This window comes from Sander vitreus, chromosome 21 (genome assembly GCF_031162955.1).
Source record: "Sander vitreus isolate 19-12246 chromosome 21, sanVit1, whole genome shotgun sequence".
Taxonomy (NCBI): Eukaryota; Metazoa; Chordata; class Actinopteri; order Perciformes; family Percidae; genus Sander; species Sander vitreus.
The window spans coordinates 17,134,855-17,152,278 of NC_135875.1; the positions used below are offsets into that span (position 1 = coordinate 17,134,855).

Here is a 17,424-nt window from a genome sequence, read left to right on the forward strand (position 1 = left end):
CATTTTTGGAAGACGTGTCTGTTTTCCTACATTACATAAGGGAGTTGAACTGCAGTTCACTGGAGCCGGTTTAAACGGGGACCGTCTGCAGCCCTCCCAGCTTTCAGCGTTTAAATAAACTGACTCCGTCCTTCTCACTCCTGTGGACTGACTGCACATACGTGCTCGCTGAATTACACTTGCAGTAAATGGCCCAGTCTCCCCTGCAACTCCTCCCTCTCCTTCCCCCTCCCCCTCACTGCTCTTCATTCTCTCCTGTGCTTTTCCCCTCCACTGGTCCACGGAGTGGCCAATAGAGCTAACGTGTTTGGCCCTGGGATAGTGAAAGATGAGGACTGCGAGTGAATGAAAAGCAGCTAGGGAGAAAATGATCAACTCACTCGGAGAGAAAAAAAAAAGCCATAATATGGGTAAGGTAGAGCTGATGAGCTTATAAAGTTACAGAGAGAAGCATGAAAGATGGAAGACAAATATAAAACAATGGGAATGAGAGTCTAAGAGGAAACATGAAGACAGGTGGGATGGCATTAGTGAGCAAAAGCATGGGAACGGCACATGGACTGGCTGAATGAACAAAACAAACAAGAGTGAGCGAGACTCTGAGCGAGCGCCAGGCTGATGAATCTTACCAGATGTTGCAGTACCAGCTGTGCTCACGCAGCCAGGCATCACCGGGGCTTCTGCGTCGCAGGGTGCCTGCCGACCATCGCTACCCAGCTGTCCCCACAGCGACGTGGGAGCAGGGTCGACAGAGACTGAAACCACACAAGCCTTCCAGAGCGGAACAAACGGGGTTTACAGAGCTGCTGAGCAGCCAAGCTCCCATTCACCGAACCACGTTAGTGGCTCACTTGCTTTCACAGGGTTTGTGGGCTGGAAAATATAGGGTTATGTGTGCACATATAACATTTGGCAGCAGGGAGGCATCCAAATCCAATTACTGCGAATGCTATTTGCATGAGTAACCGTTTTTGCAGTGGATCTGTTCCAGATACTTTTGTCAGAAGAGTTTTTTCTGAAATAAAATGCGCAAGTTGTCGTTTTAATTCTGTGCCTATTGACTAGTCATTTGTCATGCTGAAATGACGTTTAGCATAGTTAAATGTTACTCTACGTGTAGCGATTCGGCTTAGCACCTATGTACCTTCAGTTGGTTGTTAGTCATAAGCTTTAAATGTTATTGCCAGAAACCCCTCTACCCCCATACACGCTGCTGTGATGGCCGCTGACACGTTCAAAACTTCAGCTCCCCAATCAGACATAATAAAGTTGAGTTGACTCCATCCCAACACACGCATTAATACAATCCCACATTGAGTCAGGAACAGGGCAGTACATGAGGGAAACATGGTTCTATATACAGATGTGGCCCACCTCCCTGAGTCTGGAGCCATAATTTGGTGCAGAACTGCATATCATCTGCTGTGGTCTGTCAGGTAGGGTATAGTCCCGCTTTGCCAGACCCTCCTCTCTGCTCTGGTTTATTGGCATTTCTTTTTCTTTTTTTTAATTATTTTTTGGGCATTTTCAGCCTTTATTTTTGATAGGACAGCTGAAGACATGAAAGGGGAGAGAAGGGGAATGACATGCAGCAAAGGGCCGCAGGTCGGAGTCGAACCCGGGCCCGCTGCTTCGAGGAGTAAACCTCTGTAGATGGGCGCCCGCTCTACCATCTGAGCTATCTGGGCACCCGATTGGCATTTCTTTAAACCAATTCACAATTGTCATGAGCGGCGCTAAGCACTGGGAAAAGCCGCAGTGCCACTGCAAAATAGCCTCGGGAAGGAACTTGTTTTGGTAGAACGTGTACGTTCAAAAGTTGTTTTAGTTGTGCAACATAAAAACTCAGATTGGACAGATAGTCTAGCTAGCTGTCTGGATTTACCCTGCAGAGATATGGGGAGCAGTTTACCATAGTCCTCATAAATCAACCGGAGTTTAAAATTCCAACACAAACAAAACGGAAGGTAACAGACATCCGGCTGAAAGGAGTGAAATCCGGCAGAATTTCCGATGGCAACGGAGCAATCCCGGAAGTGGAAAGTCATGGATATAGACTAGGTAGGACACAATACCAGCCCTGGTTTCTATGCACAGGTCAGAGTGCAACCTGGCTGCTTTCTCCACCACACTCTGTCTCTTAGCATCATATTCTCCCAGCTAGCTGACAGAGCAGGGATCAAAGATGAGTTCAGGGGAACTGAAAATAACTCTCTTGTGGTCTTGCTGGCTGTATTGCATTTGCCACGGAGCACCCCTGTATTTTCTCTCAGAAACTGTCTGCAGATTTAATATTGGCACACTAACAGTATATTGGCACTATTAGCTATAATTAGAGCTCAAAACGAGGTGAAATATACTAATTGTTTCAGAAAAAGCTTTTGTTGCTCATGTCTGACAAGATCCTTACTACTTTAAATATTCAGGTATTATTATGAGTTGTAATGCCTGGGTCTTATGTGCAGCCGTCTCCAGATTTGAACCGGTAAAATGTTTTATATCTGATAAAGATGGAATTACATTACTTTATTGCTTCATGGCTTCGAAGGAATAAAGCATGCCTCGCTTCTTCTATTTGTAAGCATTATACACTTTTATGGCGCTGAATTGTTGTCGTGTTGCAATTCCTCAGGACTGTTTCAATTTTACCTCTGCTACCGAGGCAGGTGAATTGCAGGCAGACGGCTAGCGAAATAGGGCCACTCTGAAAAGAACATTGGCTGTTTTAAAGGGCTTATTTAAAGTATTAGGAGGTTTCACTCTGGGAGAGATTGAACAGGTTTGAAATGGCAAGGCCTTGCAGTTTCATAGATTCATTATAACAGGCGGCACAACAGGGTGTACTGAAACGTGTGTGTGTGTGTGTGTGTGTGTGTGTGTGTGTGTGAGAGATACAGAGATGTCCTGGGGGCTTTGCTCTAAAATGGAAAACCTGTCTGGCTCACTTCCCCTCCTTCCGTTGTTATTGCTGCAGCTCATCACAATATGTTATGTGCAATATGAGTTGTGACTTGAAACAGGAATTTAATACTTTAAGACTCTCATTTTTATAGCTCTAATTTAATCAGCTCCCAGCCTCCACCAGGGAGATTTAAGTCGATAGAGCAAACATTTCTCCTTTTGCTGCCAGCCTGCAACGAATAACTTATCCATGAAGTTCCCTTAAGCAAGGCACTTCCCCTCACTGCTGGGAGTGGAGTGGCCAACAGTGCAACACAATATTTAGATTCGACATTTCCCAGGTGTAAGTTTGTGTAACCACTGCCCTCCCCAAGGCCATCACTGTGTTCTTAGTCTATGTTACTGTGTAAATATACCCAGATCTCAATTTAATTAATTGTTAGTTGAAATGTCATCTCACCAATGCACTTTCAATTGTTATTCTTATTTTTATCGTGATTCTATTTATTTCATTTTTGAGTACCGTCCTGTGTGCGTACACTGCTTGCATATGTTTAACTTTTAACCCCTTATAGTATTTTCTTTGGCAAGGTTACTTAGAGACGCATTGGTATTTATAGCACAGGTCTAGGAGTGTATTGCTGCAGGGGAGGTTAAAGGTCTAACACACAAAAACACACCTGGGAGCTGCCCACTACGATTAACAGTCTTGTAATTTTGGCAGCCGAGAGCAGCTCCACTGGAACAGTTATAGGGGTTAGTGTCTTGCTGAAGGGCATTTTTAAGGATAGTTGATTAAGGAGGAGAAAGTGTAACACATTTACTCCCCCATTCAGACTTTCTCAGCTAGCTTGAGGATTTCATCTGGCCACTTTCGACTCCCTGGCAGCCAACATCTGCTTTTGTATATTTGTTATTTTCTTCTTTTTTGTGAATTTTAATATCACATTCTGCTTTCAGTCATTGATGCCAAATCATGGATGGGATACATTGGAAAGAGTTGTGGAAACGATGAAAAGGCCAGTGCTAGGAAATTCTTGTTGTAAGAAAAGCTTTTCTCTTTGCCCCTACCAGACTTTGACTTTAGCGTGCCAGGCTCCATGAAGCTTCACAATTTGATCTCCAAGCTGAAGAAGTGGATCAAAATCCTGGAGGCCAAGACCAAGCAGCTGCCCAAGTTCTTCCTCATTGAAGAGAAGTGTCGCTTCCTCAGCAACTTCTCTGCACAGACGGCCGAGGTGGAGATCCCTGGGGAATTCCTCATGCCCAAACCTACGCACTATTACATCAAGATTGCAAGGTAAAGGACTCTTTCTACACCTACTCTATTCTTAAAAATACTTGGTGAAAGGGTTTTAAATTTAAACTTCTGTTCCCGGTAAAATAGAAAACTGACAACAAACACCTATGTAATCTCACAGGAGAATTGTACCCACATATCATTCCTCTCTCATCATTGATCACTTCAGTTCTGTCTCCCTGCACCTCTCTCCAGGTTCATGCCCAGAGTGGAAATTGTTCAGAAACACAATACAGCAGCGCGCCGTCTCTATATCCGCGGCCACAATGGCAAGATCTACCCTTACCTGGTGATGAACGATGCTTGCCTGACCGAGTCGCGCCGAGAGGAGAGGGTCCTGCAACTTCTCCGCCTCCTCAACCCCTGTCTGGAGAAGAGAAAGGAGACCACCAAGAGACACCTCTTCTTCACTGGTAGGATCAGGGATAAGAGAGATGGGTGCCTGTGTGCATGAGGTTAAAGGCCTCATGAAACGGATGTTGGAGCACCTTTAGCTTCTGTACTCTGACGTATTTCCTAGTGAAACGAAATTCTTGAGCGGTACATCAAACATGTTGCATTTGATTGGACCACTAAAAAAAAACGTGGGCAGGATTTAGTTGAGCACTGAGGACTGTTGACAATAGCTCGACACAAACTTCCCACAACTTTTGTTTCTGTTATATCACGAGGAGGACGAAAGAAATGGGGAGCTTTGCTCTGTCGCTGCAGCACCTGCAGTAACGATACAAGCAGATTAATGTCTCCCTTTATTCCACCTGCTCACCTGGCATTCAGCAGCAGCTCTGTTCATCTGCATGTAGCTTGTAACATGCCCATGCTGCGTTGGCACAGAGCCAGGATGTCACAACCAGTGCCACTGCTGTTGCTAGCTAGCTAGTTAGCTAGCTGTCTGTCCCGATTGGTAACAAGCAGGATTTATAGTCATGGGGGTGGGACAATAAAACTTGATATGTTTTCATTCGACATAAATTAGTAAACGCTCCCAGGTGCAGGATGAGTCATCAAATATTTGAAACGGTTTCACAGGGAAGAGAACAGGCCATTATAATGTAAAAATACTCAAAATTGTGTTTTTTTTTTTTTTTTTTAAATATATATTTGGCATATAACAAGAGATAAATGAACAATTAACACAGGGACACAGGGTTAACACTGGAAAAATGCATTTTTCACTTCATGAGGCCTTTAAAAAAACAGGCACAAGGGTTTAATTTTATTTTTCTAAAGCCGGCTGCACACTGGCTGTGTGGCGTGAGCGTGGCGTTTCTGTTGCGTGTCAGTTGTGTGGCGGCTGCGTGGCGTTTTCTGTCTTTGCACACCAGAAACGTGTCTGACGCGGCACTGCTGCTGCTAGTCTTGTCTGTACACATGTATGTTTCCCATTGATAAAATGGCATACCATGTTAAACATAAATATAAACTGATTTGATTACAGCAAAGACAACGTCGGCAGTATTGACGGCAAAATAGGCTACAGAATATTTCGTTCTGTATTGACAGGTACAATATTTGAAAATCGATTTTTTTTTTTTTTTAATTACATTTATATCTGCATTTATGTCAAAACCTAGAGATTTTAAAACATCAATATGTCATTTATTAATATGTATTTATGTCAAAATTACATATAAACATCATTTTGTGTTCTATTTTGCCTGGAAACGCTTCCAACACGCTTGCGTGTCACGTGTACAATAGGCGTCGGTCCTATTTCAATAGGCGTCGGTCCTATGCTCTAACCTAACATGGTTAACATGGGAGCCAAAATAAAAATGGACACGCCACGCAGCCAGCATGCAGCAGGCCTAATGAGTTGTCACCTCTATCTCATGAGTTTATCAATAAAATAGGAACATCTCTCTATTTTGTCATACATATTTGTTAAACACAGTCCTTCTGTCTTTGGAGATCACAACACATGGTCATCTCCTGAGCTGCTGTACTCAGACTCATTTTACTTCTTTCTCTGTCGCTGGCTCACCCACACCACACACAATTTCAATTGGCTTTCAAGTGCGATTTCCTCTCCTGTCATCCCCTTGTGGTTTCCCTCCACCCAGATGTTTGCCCACTCTCCATTTATGCCCCTGATTGGTTTGTTTAAGGGGAAATATGGACGGGGAATTCAACAGTCCCTTCCAACCCATTTCCTTCCAACTGGATGGCTGGTATTGATTTGATTTGGGATGCCAGTGTATGTAAATGTTTAGACGGCTTCCACTGGGAGACCCACGCACAGCCTTTTACCTCCTTTGACTCTGCTTGGTGTTGAGCAATGGCACGCCTTCAGTGCAGCTGTTTCCAAACTCTTGAGTATTTTAGTTGTAGGTTGAGATCTTTGGTTTACACTGTGGTAAAACAGTGACGGGTTTCTAGCAAGTGCAACCAAATGCTTACAGTTTGTGTGTCACTGACTTGGTTGTTTTCCCCTCTCCCTTCTTCCATACTCCTCCTCCTACTACTCTCCTCTTCTTTTTTTCTTGGACTCCCTCCATCTATTTCTTCCCACATATCTTTCCTGTCTTCTGTCTCTCCCTCCTTTTATCTCTCCAGTGCCCCGAGTGGTGGCAGTGTCACCTCAGATGCGGCTGGTAGAAGACAACCCTTCATCTCTGTCATTGGTGGAAATCTACAAACAACGCTGTGCCAAGAAGGGCATCGAACATGACAACCCCATTTCTAGATATTATGATCGTCTGGCCACTGTGCAGGCCAGAGGCACACAGGCCAGCCACCAGGTATGGAGACAATCATATAAACACATCTGCATAAAAAGATGCATTATACAGCTGTGCAGCCTGGTACACCTTATTTAATGTCCTGCATTGATGTCCTTCCCGGGTGATTGGATTGTAATTTAACGGTAGCTTCATGCAGCCATGTCACTTAGGAAGCATTTGAGCATGTGAAAACCACGTACTTCCAAAAATTGCTTTCATGGTTTAATTAGCGTAAGACCGAGGAGAATTATCTCAACCTGTATAGGAATACTTAATTTGAAATATTAAATATTACATTATATCTAACAATTGTTATTGGCAGCTGTGTGTTTGGTTAAAAAGAGGGCACCATGGAATTGAATAAAGTAGAACATGAAAGTGAGGCACAATATCTGCTAACGCCTACCTAACCTCTACTCCCTCCTGCTGTCTCCCACCAGGTCCTGCGCGACATCCTGAAGGAGGTGCAGGGGAACATGGTGCCTCGCAGCATGCTGAAGGAGTGGGCGCTCCACACCTTCCCTAACGCCACCGATTACTGGACCTTCCGGAAGATGTTCACCATCCAGCTGGCCCTCATAGGTCTGGCCGAGTTTATGCTCCACCTCAACAGGCTCAACCCCGAGATGCTGCAGATAGCACAGGTAGGAGACGCGTACAAACCTACACAAGCAGAAACATTTTAGACTCTGTCAAGGGCGAGTGGCATTCATGTGACGGGGGCTAATTCAGTAGATACACACTCTCAAAGATGCATTAAGAGATCACCATTACCGTCTCCATATCTAGCCGCATGAATTGCCATTCTCCCCCATGACATTCACGCTAGGCCATCAGTCATGCAGGCGATGTGAATGCGAAGGATGTTTTGACAGAACATTATATTCAGTCCCTCTGCTCAACAGCTATCAAAGACGTTTCAATTTGAAGAGGCCGTGTGTGTGTGTGTGTGTGTGTGTGTGTGTGTGTGTGTGTGTGTGTGTGTGTGCGTGCATGCCTCTCAGTCCACACACATCTGTCTGCCGCTCAGGGTCCGCAGACAGCTTTCTCAAAGTCATTATTGCAGATGATTGTGTCAGTCGGCCACCCCACCCCTCTGATCCTAATCGGCCTTTGCTGACAGGCGTTCCTCCGGGCAGCTAAGCGCTGGTATTAAGCCCCCTCTCTGCCTGTTCCACTCCGCAAATCCCATTACACACAGCAGGATTACGGTACGAAGAGCGTACGCACACACAAACATTACACACAAACAGAGAGAGAGTGCAAGGATAGGACATCACAGCCATAGCATTGTGCCCCACCCTCCCTAAATGGAGACCTCCTGTTCCTCCAAGTTGGCACTTATAGAGTTCAGTGATGCTTCAAGGCATCAACAAAAATAAGGCACTGCTTTGTGGCGTTCATCAGGCCGTAATTCACTCATAGATTTAATTCATTCAACACCTGTCTTTATAAGGCATCACATCATCTCTTGAGAATCTGTTGAATTTCCTTTTGTAAAAATCTCTCCATCTCCTTTGATATCGTTGCCAAGTTCACAGCCCCAAGTCACTGCATGTGACTAGTGTTGTTTTTGGCGGCCTGTTTTAATTTTAGTTTTAGTCTAGTCTTTGTGTCAAGCTGTCATTTTAGTTTTTATTAGTTTTAGTCACGTTCATACTCTTTTTAGTCTAGTCAAGTTTCAGTCGACTAAAAGTCTGAGCATTTTAGTCTTATTTTAGTCAGAATTATCGATTTAATATCCACTATTTTCGTCTAGTTTTAGTCGATGAAAACTGACGACATTTAGTTTAGTTTTAGTCAATGAAAATTATAGTCTGTTTTTAGTAATGCAATTCTATTTAACCCAGTCAACATAGTATACGTACCTAGTAGTATAGACAAAACAAAACATTTCTTTTAGCCAAACCCATTTCAAACAAGGTTATCTTACTATATTATTGTTACCTTATAGACTCAAGAATACATCCATTCCAGACACGGAAGACGCTCTGATTTGAATTTTTTTTATTTTACCAACCAAACATGTTAGAAGTACACACGCATACATTTAAAAAAAATAAAATAAAATAAATAAAATAGCATCGCATGACAATGCCAGAAAAAAATTAATACATTCAAGTTGTACCTCCTTGTGGCAAAGAAATCCTGAGCACTAGTTGGCTTGTCCATCTTCTTGGGTGGGACTTGCTTCACTGGTGCCATTTCTGGAATCTAGCACAGGAATAGATACAATGTCAGGACAGATGCAGCCTCTGGAAAATGTAACTGTTGTAAATATTAAGTAGCATAAATCCTTGCTATGATTTTTACCATAGTAAATCAACCTCTGAGTGAGTGACTTGACTGTCCGTAAAAGAAAAGAAAAAACTCATATCAAAACAGCAGTAGTCTGAGGAGGCATGTTAATGCCAAATACCATTTGTTTAAATGTATGTATTGGTCTAGAATAAAGTACTCAAAGTCATATTGTTGATGCCAAATTCAGTTCAGTGTGATTGCTATGTGAATAACAAAACTAGCTACAGTATTTGGCCTACAACGGATACTTAGTACACATGGAGTCAGTCAGTTAGGTAGAAACTAAGAAACCACTTTACACTCTCTCTCTCACACACACACACACACACACACACACACACACACACACACACGTTAACCCACTTTACGCTCCCTCACAAAAAATATACACACACACGTTTGTCTCACGTTTTCAGCTCCAGCGGCTAACGTTTAAAGCGTAAAAACGTTAAAATGAGACACATTAACCACAGAGTCATGAGTTGGCATGAGCTTTCTAAAATAGAAAGTAACGTTACGTTAATGTCTTCACTTACCTCAATTTCTTTCTTTCCAAATGTCGTTTCTTCTTTTTCTCCCAAAGACGAACCCCGGCTGGTCGGCCATCGGTCCCTATCTCTGTGTCAAACTTAATTTAGTTTGTTGTCGTTTACGCTAGCTAACTCACTGCAGCTGCATCTTCTAAATAATGCCGCAGTGACCTGTTGCAGCCCCTGAAGCGAGACACCGGAAACAAAATACTGCAAAAATAATGAGACAAAATAACGCTATAACATATGTCTCGTTTTGGTCATCGAAAATGAAGAGACCTTTTAGCATAGTTTTTATTTCATTTTTATTCGTCAACAATATTGCATTATACATTTAACTATAGTCATCGTCACATGACTGGCATTTACGTTGCGTCTCGTCTCGTTTTCGTCACGTGATATAGGTTCGTTGACGACGATATTTCGTCATAATTTTGGTTGACGAAAACAACACTACATGTGACACACTAATGTTGCGTCATCCCATTCACACAAACTCCCGAAATGAAGCCATCGCTGGCCAGTAATTGGGTGATTTAGCATTCAGAGCGCTGCCTCCACAGCTAACTGTCTGCAGGCTTATCTGAGCCTCCTGGGGGTTGCTGGTGTCTCAGCCTACTGCTTTGAGGCCCTCCGCCGGGGCCTGGAGGAGCAAATGACAGTAAGAGAGAGGAGGGGAGGGAATTAAGCAGAAGGAGGAAGGGAGGGAAAGAGGCGAGGCAGAGGAGGAGAGGTAGCACGAGCTGGAATGAAATGTTCCGCTATAAAGCTGTCAGAGCCACTCACCTTTCATATAAGGAAGCTTATCTTCCCCGGAATGGCTGCTCGGGTAGCGGTCCTCTCGCACATAAATGCAGGCTTAAAGATGAAAACTTGGCTGTATATATTTAAGTCAGCGGGTAGCGATGGGGGAGTGGGGAGTGGGAGTAGAGTGAGGATTATAGATGTTCTGCTGCTGATAGTTTGACGTGTTACTGTGTCTGGGGCACGCAGATCAATAACTGCAGCCATTTCATTGGTGTGAGCTTGTTTTATAACTTCCCTCACCTTTCCGAAGAAGAGTTATGTTCTTGAAGGGCTCATGTGGTCTAAAGACTGTGGAGAACAGAAAGGAATATTTATAGATAAGTTTTCTTTAATTGGTAGGGTACCCCTGAAAAATGCTTGATTTAAAATGTCCTCCCTCACACACACTTGTTTGTTAGTCAACTGACTCATACTCTACCTTTACTCCATTCTCTGTTTTTAGGACACAGGAAAGCTGAACGTCTCCTACTTCCGCTTTGACATCAACGACGCCACGGGCGACCTGGACGCTAACCGTCCTGTTCCATTCCGCCTGACACCAAACATCTCCGAGTTCCTGACCACCATCGGTGTCTCCGGCCCACTCACAGCCTCCATGATTGCCGTGGCACGATGCTTCGCACAGCCAAACTTTAAGGTAACTTGTCTGCTCTAAAAATTGTTCCATTCTGTCCACTGTTTTTTTTAAAATAAACTACAGTTCTGAATATAGGTATTGAATATAGCCTATAATCAGAGCCTGACCTTTATTTCCTATACCTATATATAGGAATACCTGTATTTCACATTTGGTTTGAGATATAGGATTTTAACCTATTGTTTAGTTTTGCTTTGCAACAGTTTGAAATAGCAGTCACATTTCAGCCTTTTGATGATTTTAGCTTTAATCCATGACTGCTACCTGCTCAGCATCAAACACCAGACATGCACAGTTAGCGACTAGCTGGTTAAAAATGGCGCATTTAGCAGCTAAAGAGCAAGACATTTGGTGGAGACCAAAACGGAGCTAAAAGCTGACAGAATATTGGATTTAATCTACTGTAGGTGATAATATGGCAGTGTTGTGTTTACAGCTGGAGTCTGTTGCCCCCGAGTGGCCACAGCATTAGTTATTGCAGGTTTAAGGAACCTTGTTATAACATTCCGTAAAATGTACTTGTGTACTATCACACTTTCACGATATTGTATTTAAATGTTGAAAAAAGTATGCCTGAAAAATGACACTTGCTCAACTTGACCCAAATGGCCTGAGTCTTGGCAGGGTTTAAGGAAAGGTACATATTGTGTACATATAAAATGTGGGGTTTAAGTCAGCTGGCAGTATCCGTGAGGATATACTGTACATTGTTGTGGAATTTAGGCTGAATTCTCCAGTATTGTTAGCGCTTAAACTTCAATAAACCCCGAGATGAAGTTCAACCAAACAAAAACAATGCAATGAAAGCAGGAGCAGTCAGAGGGTTGTTAATGGATCTGCTGCAGGACAGTAATGACAGGCGTGTGGTGTCTATGTATAGGTCTGGCTCATACTTAAAGTCTGACTGATGTGGAGGGAGCCCGAGTGCTTAAGATGCAAATAAAACAAAACACTCGACGACGTGAACTAGTTCAAGCCGAGAATAAGAGGCCAGTGGTCAAAGAAAAACAAACGTTTCCAGGGAACGGAACAAAACACAACAAACACGCAACAATCATCCACTCAAATATATTGAAGTCTGAAAAACATCATCATAATCCCTATGTTCAAAGATGATCATTGACACCAAAGATCACCTTCATCTGCAGAGGAGGACTGCAAGATATGGTTGAAAGCTCTGGAGAAGTACATGGACCTTTTTTATTGTCATTAAACTATTGTTTCCAAGGTCCAAAATAAACTTTCCCACGCCGAATGGAAATTATTTTCTTGTTTTCCTTTTGTCAAAACTGATTGTAAGTAAGGTAAATGAGTTTTGTAAATAAAGCAAATAAATTAAATAGTTAAAATAATAATTTCTTTGTGTGGGTTGTCATCAGGATGTTACAAGAGCAAGTCAAAACTTGTGATCAAAAGTAAAGATTAGTTTGACAAGGCACTAAACAGTCACCTTCTCATGAACGTTTTTGCTTTGAATCAAAGCTAAGAAGGTACTGTTATTTTATGCCTTGCACATTTTGGGAAGAACCCACAAGAAAGTAACCATACAGATATCTGAGTAATGTCTCTTAATATGAACATTGGAGACACAATGCTGTATTTTACATGTTTCTACACCACTGAATCTTGAAATGTACATCGTCATCTCCTCTGTCTCTGATAGGTGGACGGCATCCTGAAGGCAGTCCTCCGTGATGAGATCATTGCGTGGCACAAGAAGACCCAGGAGGACACGTCCATGCCTCTGTCCCCGGCTGGCCAACCAGAGAACATGGACTCCCAGCAGTTAGTGTCATTGGTCCAGAAGGCCGTCACGGCCATCATGACCCGCCTCCACAACCTGGCTCAGTTCGAGGGTGGAGAGAGTAAGGTCAACACGCTGGTGGCTGCAGCAAACAGCCTGGACAATCTGTGTCGCATGGACCCAGCCTGGCACCCCTGGCTCTGAGGATACCCAGAGGAAAAGATGAGGGGAGACAATGGAGGAGAATGACAAGGATGAGATGCAGGGAAAGAAAATGTGTTTTTGTGTGTTCAATGTATGTTAATCGTCACTGTAACAGAAGCCTGATGGACATGTTGGACTCCATCTCTCTTGATCAAAAGACACTGAAATAGTTTGCGAAGTGGAATCAGGTGGAAACAAAGGCCCTGACTGTCACATTGATAGTCTGAATAGGGCTTGCCAGTATCCATAATAGTTATAAGTGGACTGCTAAAGTTGTTTGATCAAACCACAATTTCTCCTTCAACTTATATTTATTTTTATAACTAAATAACAGGGACTCTATGTGTGATGCCATTTGCCCCTGTCTCACAGTGAAGACAGTCCAAATATTTGTGTAGGTATCATAATGAGCCACACTCATGTTTATGGGAGTTTTTTTTTTTAAATTTTATTTAAGAGATGAGAAAATCTTCTGTTTGCTTTAGCTGTGTCTGTGTTGTATTTCGCCTGCATCAAGGGCTCTAGATTTTTACACTTACATTTTTCCCCCTCTAAAACAGCCATTTGTCCTCCTCAAAATTTTTATTTTTATTTAACCTGAAAAATATGTAGCATCTTTTCTATTCCTGTCAAATGAGGAATTTTGTGTTCCTGTGAAACAGATGATGCTCTTTAATTATTTTTTTTTGACCCACTGCCTAAACTTTAATAGTAACTTGTTTGACTCATCCAAAAGCCATTTTACTTTATATTCCTTTTGTCTGTCCATCAGCCCTGTTGTAATGTAACAAAGTAAAACGTCCAGGCGAATTGACACTGTAATAAGCTACAGCTGCAATGCAAATATTTCCTCCCCTTTTTGTAAAGGTACAATGTTTTTTTCAACAGAAGTATTATCTCTTGCCTTGTAAATAAGCATTTTGTTTTAATAAAATGCTCTTTTTTTGTAAATACAGATGCTGCTGTTCTTCTTTAAGATGTACAGTATTAGGGCGCCTGGGTAGCACAGTTGGTAGAGTGTGCGCCCATACAGTATATAGAGGTTTACTCCTCGACGCAGCGGCTGCGGGTTCGTCTCCGACCTGCGGCCCTTTGCTGTATGTCTCTCTCCCATTTTATGTCTTCAGCTGTCCTATAAAATAAAGGCCCAAAATAATAATAATCTTAAAAAATAAATAAAAAAAATACAGTATTTTAGGATTGTTCCAATCTCAAAAATGAGTTTCAACTATGCTCACAATTACCATAAAGCAAAATTAGGTTTCTTACGGAGTTGTTTTTTTTTTTTTTATACCAGTTGTTAAACCGCAATAACAACCAGTAATCCCCATCTGCACCTCACATCTACTGCATCACCGTCACCGCAATAATCACCCCGAAGCACGCACTCTTGGATCTTATTGCGGTAATAACTCATGCTGTGAAATGACTCCAGACGAACCATTCTCTGACGTCAAAAAGTCTATTGCCGCCATACTTGCAGTTCACAGTTAGTAGACATTTATGGAGAGGCATTTCAGCGCAGCGGTGTTGAATCAAAATGCTGCTTCTGTCTCGTGGTCGTGGAGGTACAATAACCTTGTGGCCATTCCCTCCCTCTGGTTAGAAAGTCCTGCGGAGGTGTGTTGAGGCATTTCTCTCCTCCGCTGGTGTTTGATTAATGCGTGCCAGTAGATCTCCGAGTGGGCTGGCCTTGCTTGACTTATACACACTGTCAGCCAGCCTGCTTGCACTCGTAAACAAAGGTTATATCTCTGTTCGCCTCTTTCCAGTCCACATCCAGAGCCTCTCTGCCTCTCAGCATGTTTACGCACCGTCTCTTAACATTTCTCTTCCTCTCTGATCCACACAAGAAGAGGAAACACTGTTTTGTCTACAAGTCTCAGCAGCTGGTAGTTTCCAACATTAACCACCTTTCATGAATGTTCTACTATTGTTTCTTATATTTGCTTACATTTTTTAAGAGGCTACAGTGTTTTTCTTTTGTTCAAATGCTTGAAAGATTCTATTTTTTTTTTTTTTCATCTCGCATTTCTCTTCACTCTGAATGGAAATGTTTAGAAGAGAATTCAAGCTGTCTGGTTTCCTGAAAAGGTGAGTCATGTCATGCACACATCTGACTGATTTTAGGCTTTTCATGTTTGGACATCATTGTAAGATACTCCATGTTCATGAGTACAACCTGTGCTGTCAGGGGAGAAACGTGGAGAGTTTCCACACAGTATTAAAACAACCAAAACTTAATTGAACTAAAAAAAAAAAGGCAATGTTCCTACCCTACTGTATCTTCATTAGGTGAATGTCCAGTATAACAAAGGACAAGGTATTCACAAAATTACTTAAATCCTGTTGACTTCATAGTCGAGTAACCCTCCAGATACAGTACATCATAAGTAATGGAAAAAGTTTCACAGAAGTTACAGAAAACACAAAAATACGTGTAGAACTTTTTGATACTTTGGCTGAAAAAAAAAAAAAAAAAACTTGAGAATATCTTACAACACAAAGAAGGCACTCAACATCAGAGTTGAACTCTTATCGTTTTACAGTACTGTCTCGGCTGACCAGTTGGTTCCTGGATGCAATCACTTCGCCCAGCAGAGTCACACTGGTATCAACAGAAGCTAGGCTGACCCCATGACCTGGAACTAATGCCTGTCCAGAAACTGATAATAGTCTTGTCGTGTCATAAGACCAAAGCATGATGGAGGGTTTAAGTTTCTCAGTGGAGACCCATCCAGTGTGTTTTGTTCAAAGTCTTTTTGTATGATTGTGTTTGAAGTTCTGAGTGCCCTATGTTGGGACTGGCTTCCATTTCACGCCTCAGGTGTCTCTTCCGATTTGAGAGCGATTAAGTGAAATATGAAAACGCACACACACACGCCCTCTTCCCCATAAGATGTGTCATAGCTCGCCTTCTGGGGTCTTCTGTTGGCATCCTGTGATTGCAGACAGATATAACAGGAGCAGAGGCTGCAGTCACCTCCACTTCCTTTTCTTTCCTTTTCTCTCTGCTTGATATGAGTGAAGTGGAGGCGAAAGGCTTCATCCCCCTCTACCCCCCACGTCTCCCTCCCTCTCCAGTAGCGTGAGAGGAGTGGAGGGGATTGATGTGCTCCGGTGGGAGTGGAGGTGTAGAGCCTGGATCATCAGCAGCAGTGGCACAGAGCAGAGATCTCAGAGGACCCACCAAAGCAGGAATAGATCCTGGCAGGACCAGATGATGAAATCTTCCCCCCTCCAATGATCCCCATCCCCGCAGAGGGAGGAGAAGGAGGAGGAATGTCTTAAGGAAGGAGCGGAGGAGGGAGACTTTTTCAGAAACTGTCTGTTCGGTGTATTTGCCAACTAAGAGACGCGTTTGGATACAATGTAATGAAAACTTAGAGCAGACATGCAAGTACACAGATCGGTGGTTGTAACGTTGAGAGGGGGGGGCACTTCTTGCCTCTCTTCATAATTCATCATTCAAGACTAGGAACTCCTTTCTTCTGTTTTCACAGCCAGCATCCAATTATAGGCTACATCACATTGTATCAGACCTCGTAGCGCAGTAGGGGAAGACGCTTCTTTGTATCCTCATGTAAACAAACAGTATTAATCAAATAATGATTGTGTGTGGATCTTTAGTCTGGGAAGCATCACATCTCATATGTAGCAGCAGAGGATTTGTTTTGTTACTCAGCCAAGGAGCCCCATTAGGACTTCTAATGGCATTTCCACTCAGAGGATTTGAGCTCATTAGTTTGGTGTCTAAAATCTGCCATTATGATTTTAATTGCCCAAGCTGTACACAACAGTACGGGTAGCAATCAAAGTCACTCTTTTTCTCTGGGTTGACAGTGATGCAGCAGCGGCACATCAACTCACATGCTGATTTAAATATGTGCTATTACAGTTTGTATCGACAGAGAGCACAGGGGTTTAGGGTGAAAAGGGCTTACGTGATCATTTCAACTTTAAATTCTTTGATATTCAGTTAAAGCCATAATGGAACCCTTCACTGATTTTCTGTAAAACTAACCTAATTTAAATGGTATTTCATCCACAGATCTTGTGACTAAACCTACAAACATACATATTTCCAGTATATTTACTATCAAACAAGTCATGAGCATAATATAACTTCCTGGGTTGTAATGCTCCAGTTATAGTGGAGGGAACTTTCCGTTTAATATGCTATAATTCCAACCTTAACAAAGAAACACAGGAGTCTCCTGGATAATGTGACGATCATAGGTTTATCAAAAGATCTGATCATTTCAACTTTTGTTGTT

At 42.6% G+C, this 17,424-nt stretch overlaps 1 protein-coding gene across 1 annotated transcript in view; it reads left to right on the forward strand.

Annotated features, from left to right (window-relative positions):
- trrap (transformation/transcription domain-associated protein) overlaps window positions 1–14,098 on the forward strand; it is a 94,834-nt gene extending 80,736 nt beyond the window's left edge. Inside the window, exons 67-72 of the mRNA XM_078280077.1 lie at window positions 3,976–4,201; window positions 4,397–4,614; window positions 6,758–6,942; window positions 7,365–7,568; window positions 11,005–11,199; window positions 12,863–14,098. Coding sequence (XP_078136203.1) covers window positions 3,976–4,201; window positions 4,397–4,614; window positions 6,758–6,942; window positions 7,365–7,568; window positions 11,005–11,199; window positions 12,863–13,147 — 1,313 coding nt within the window. The 3' untranslated portion in view covers window positions 13,148–14,098. The remainder of the gene's footprint in view (window positions 1–3,975; window positions 4,202–4,396; window positions 4,615–6,757; window positions 6,943–7,364; window positions 7,569–11,004; window positions 11,200–12,862) is intronic.
- The last annotated feature ends 3,326 nt before the right edge of the window (window positions 14,099–17,424 follow it).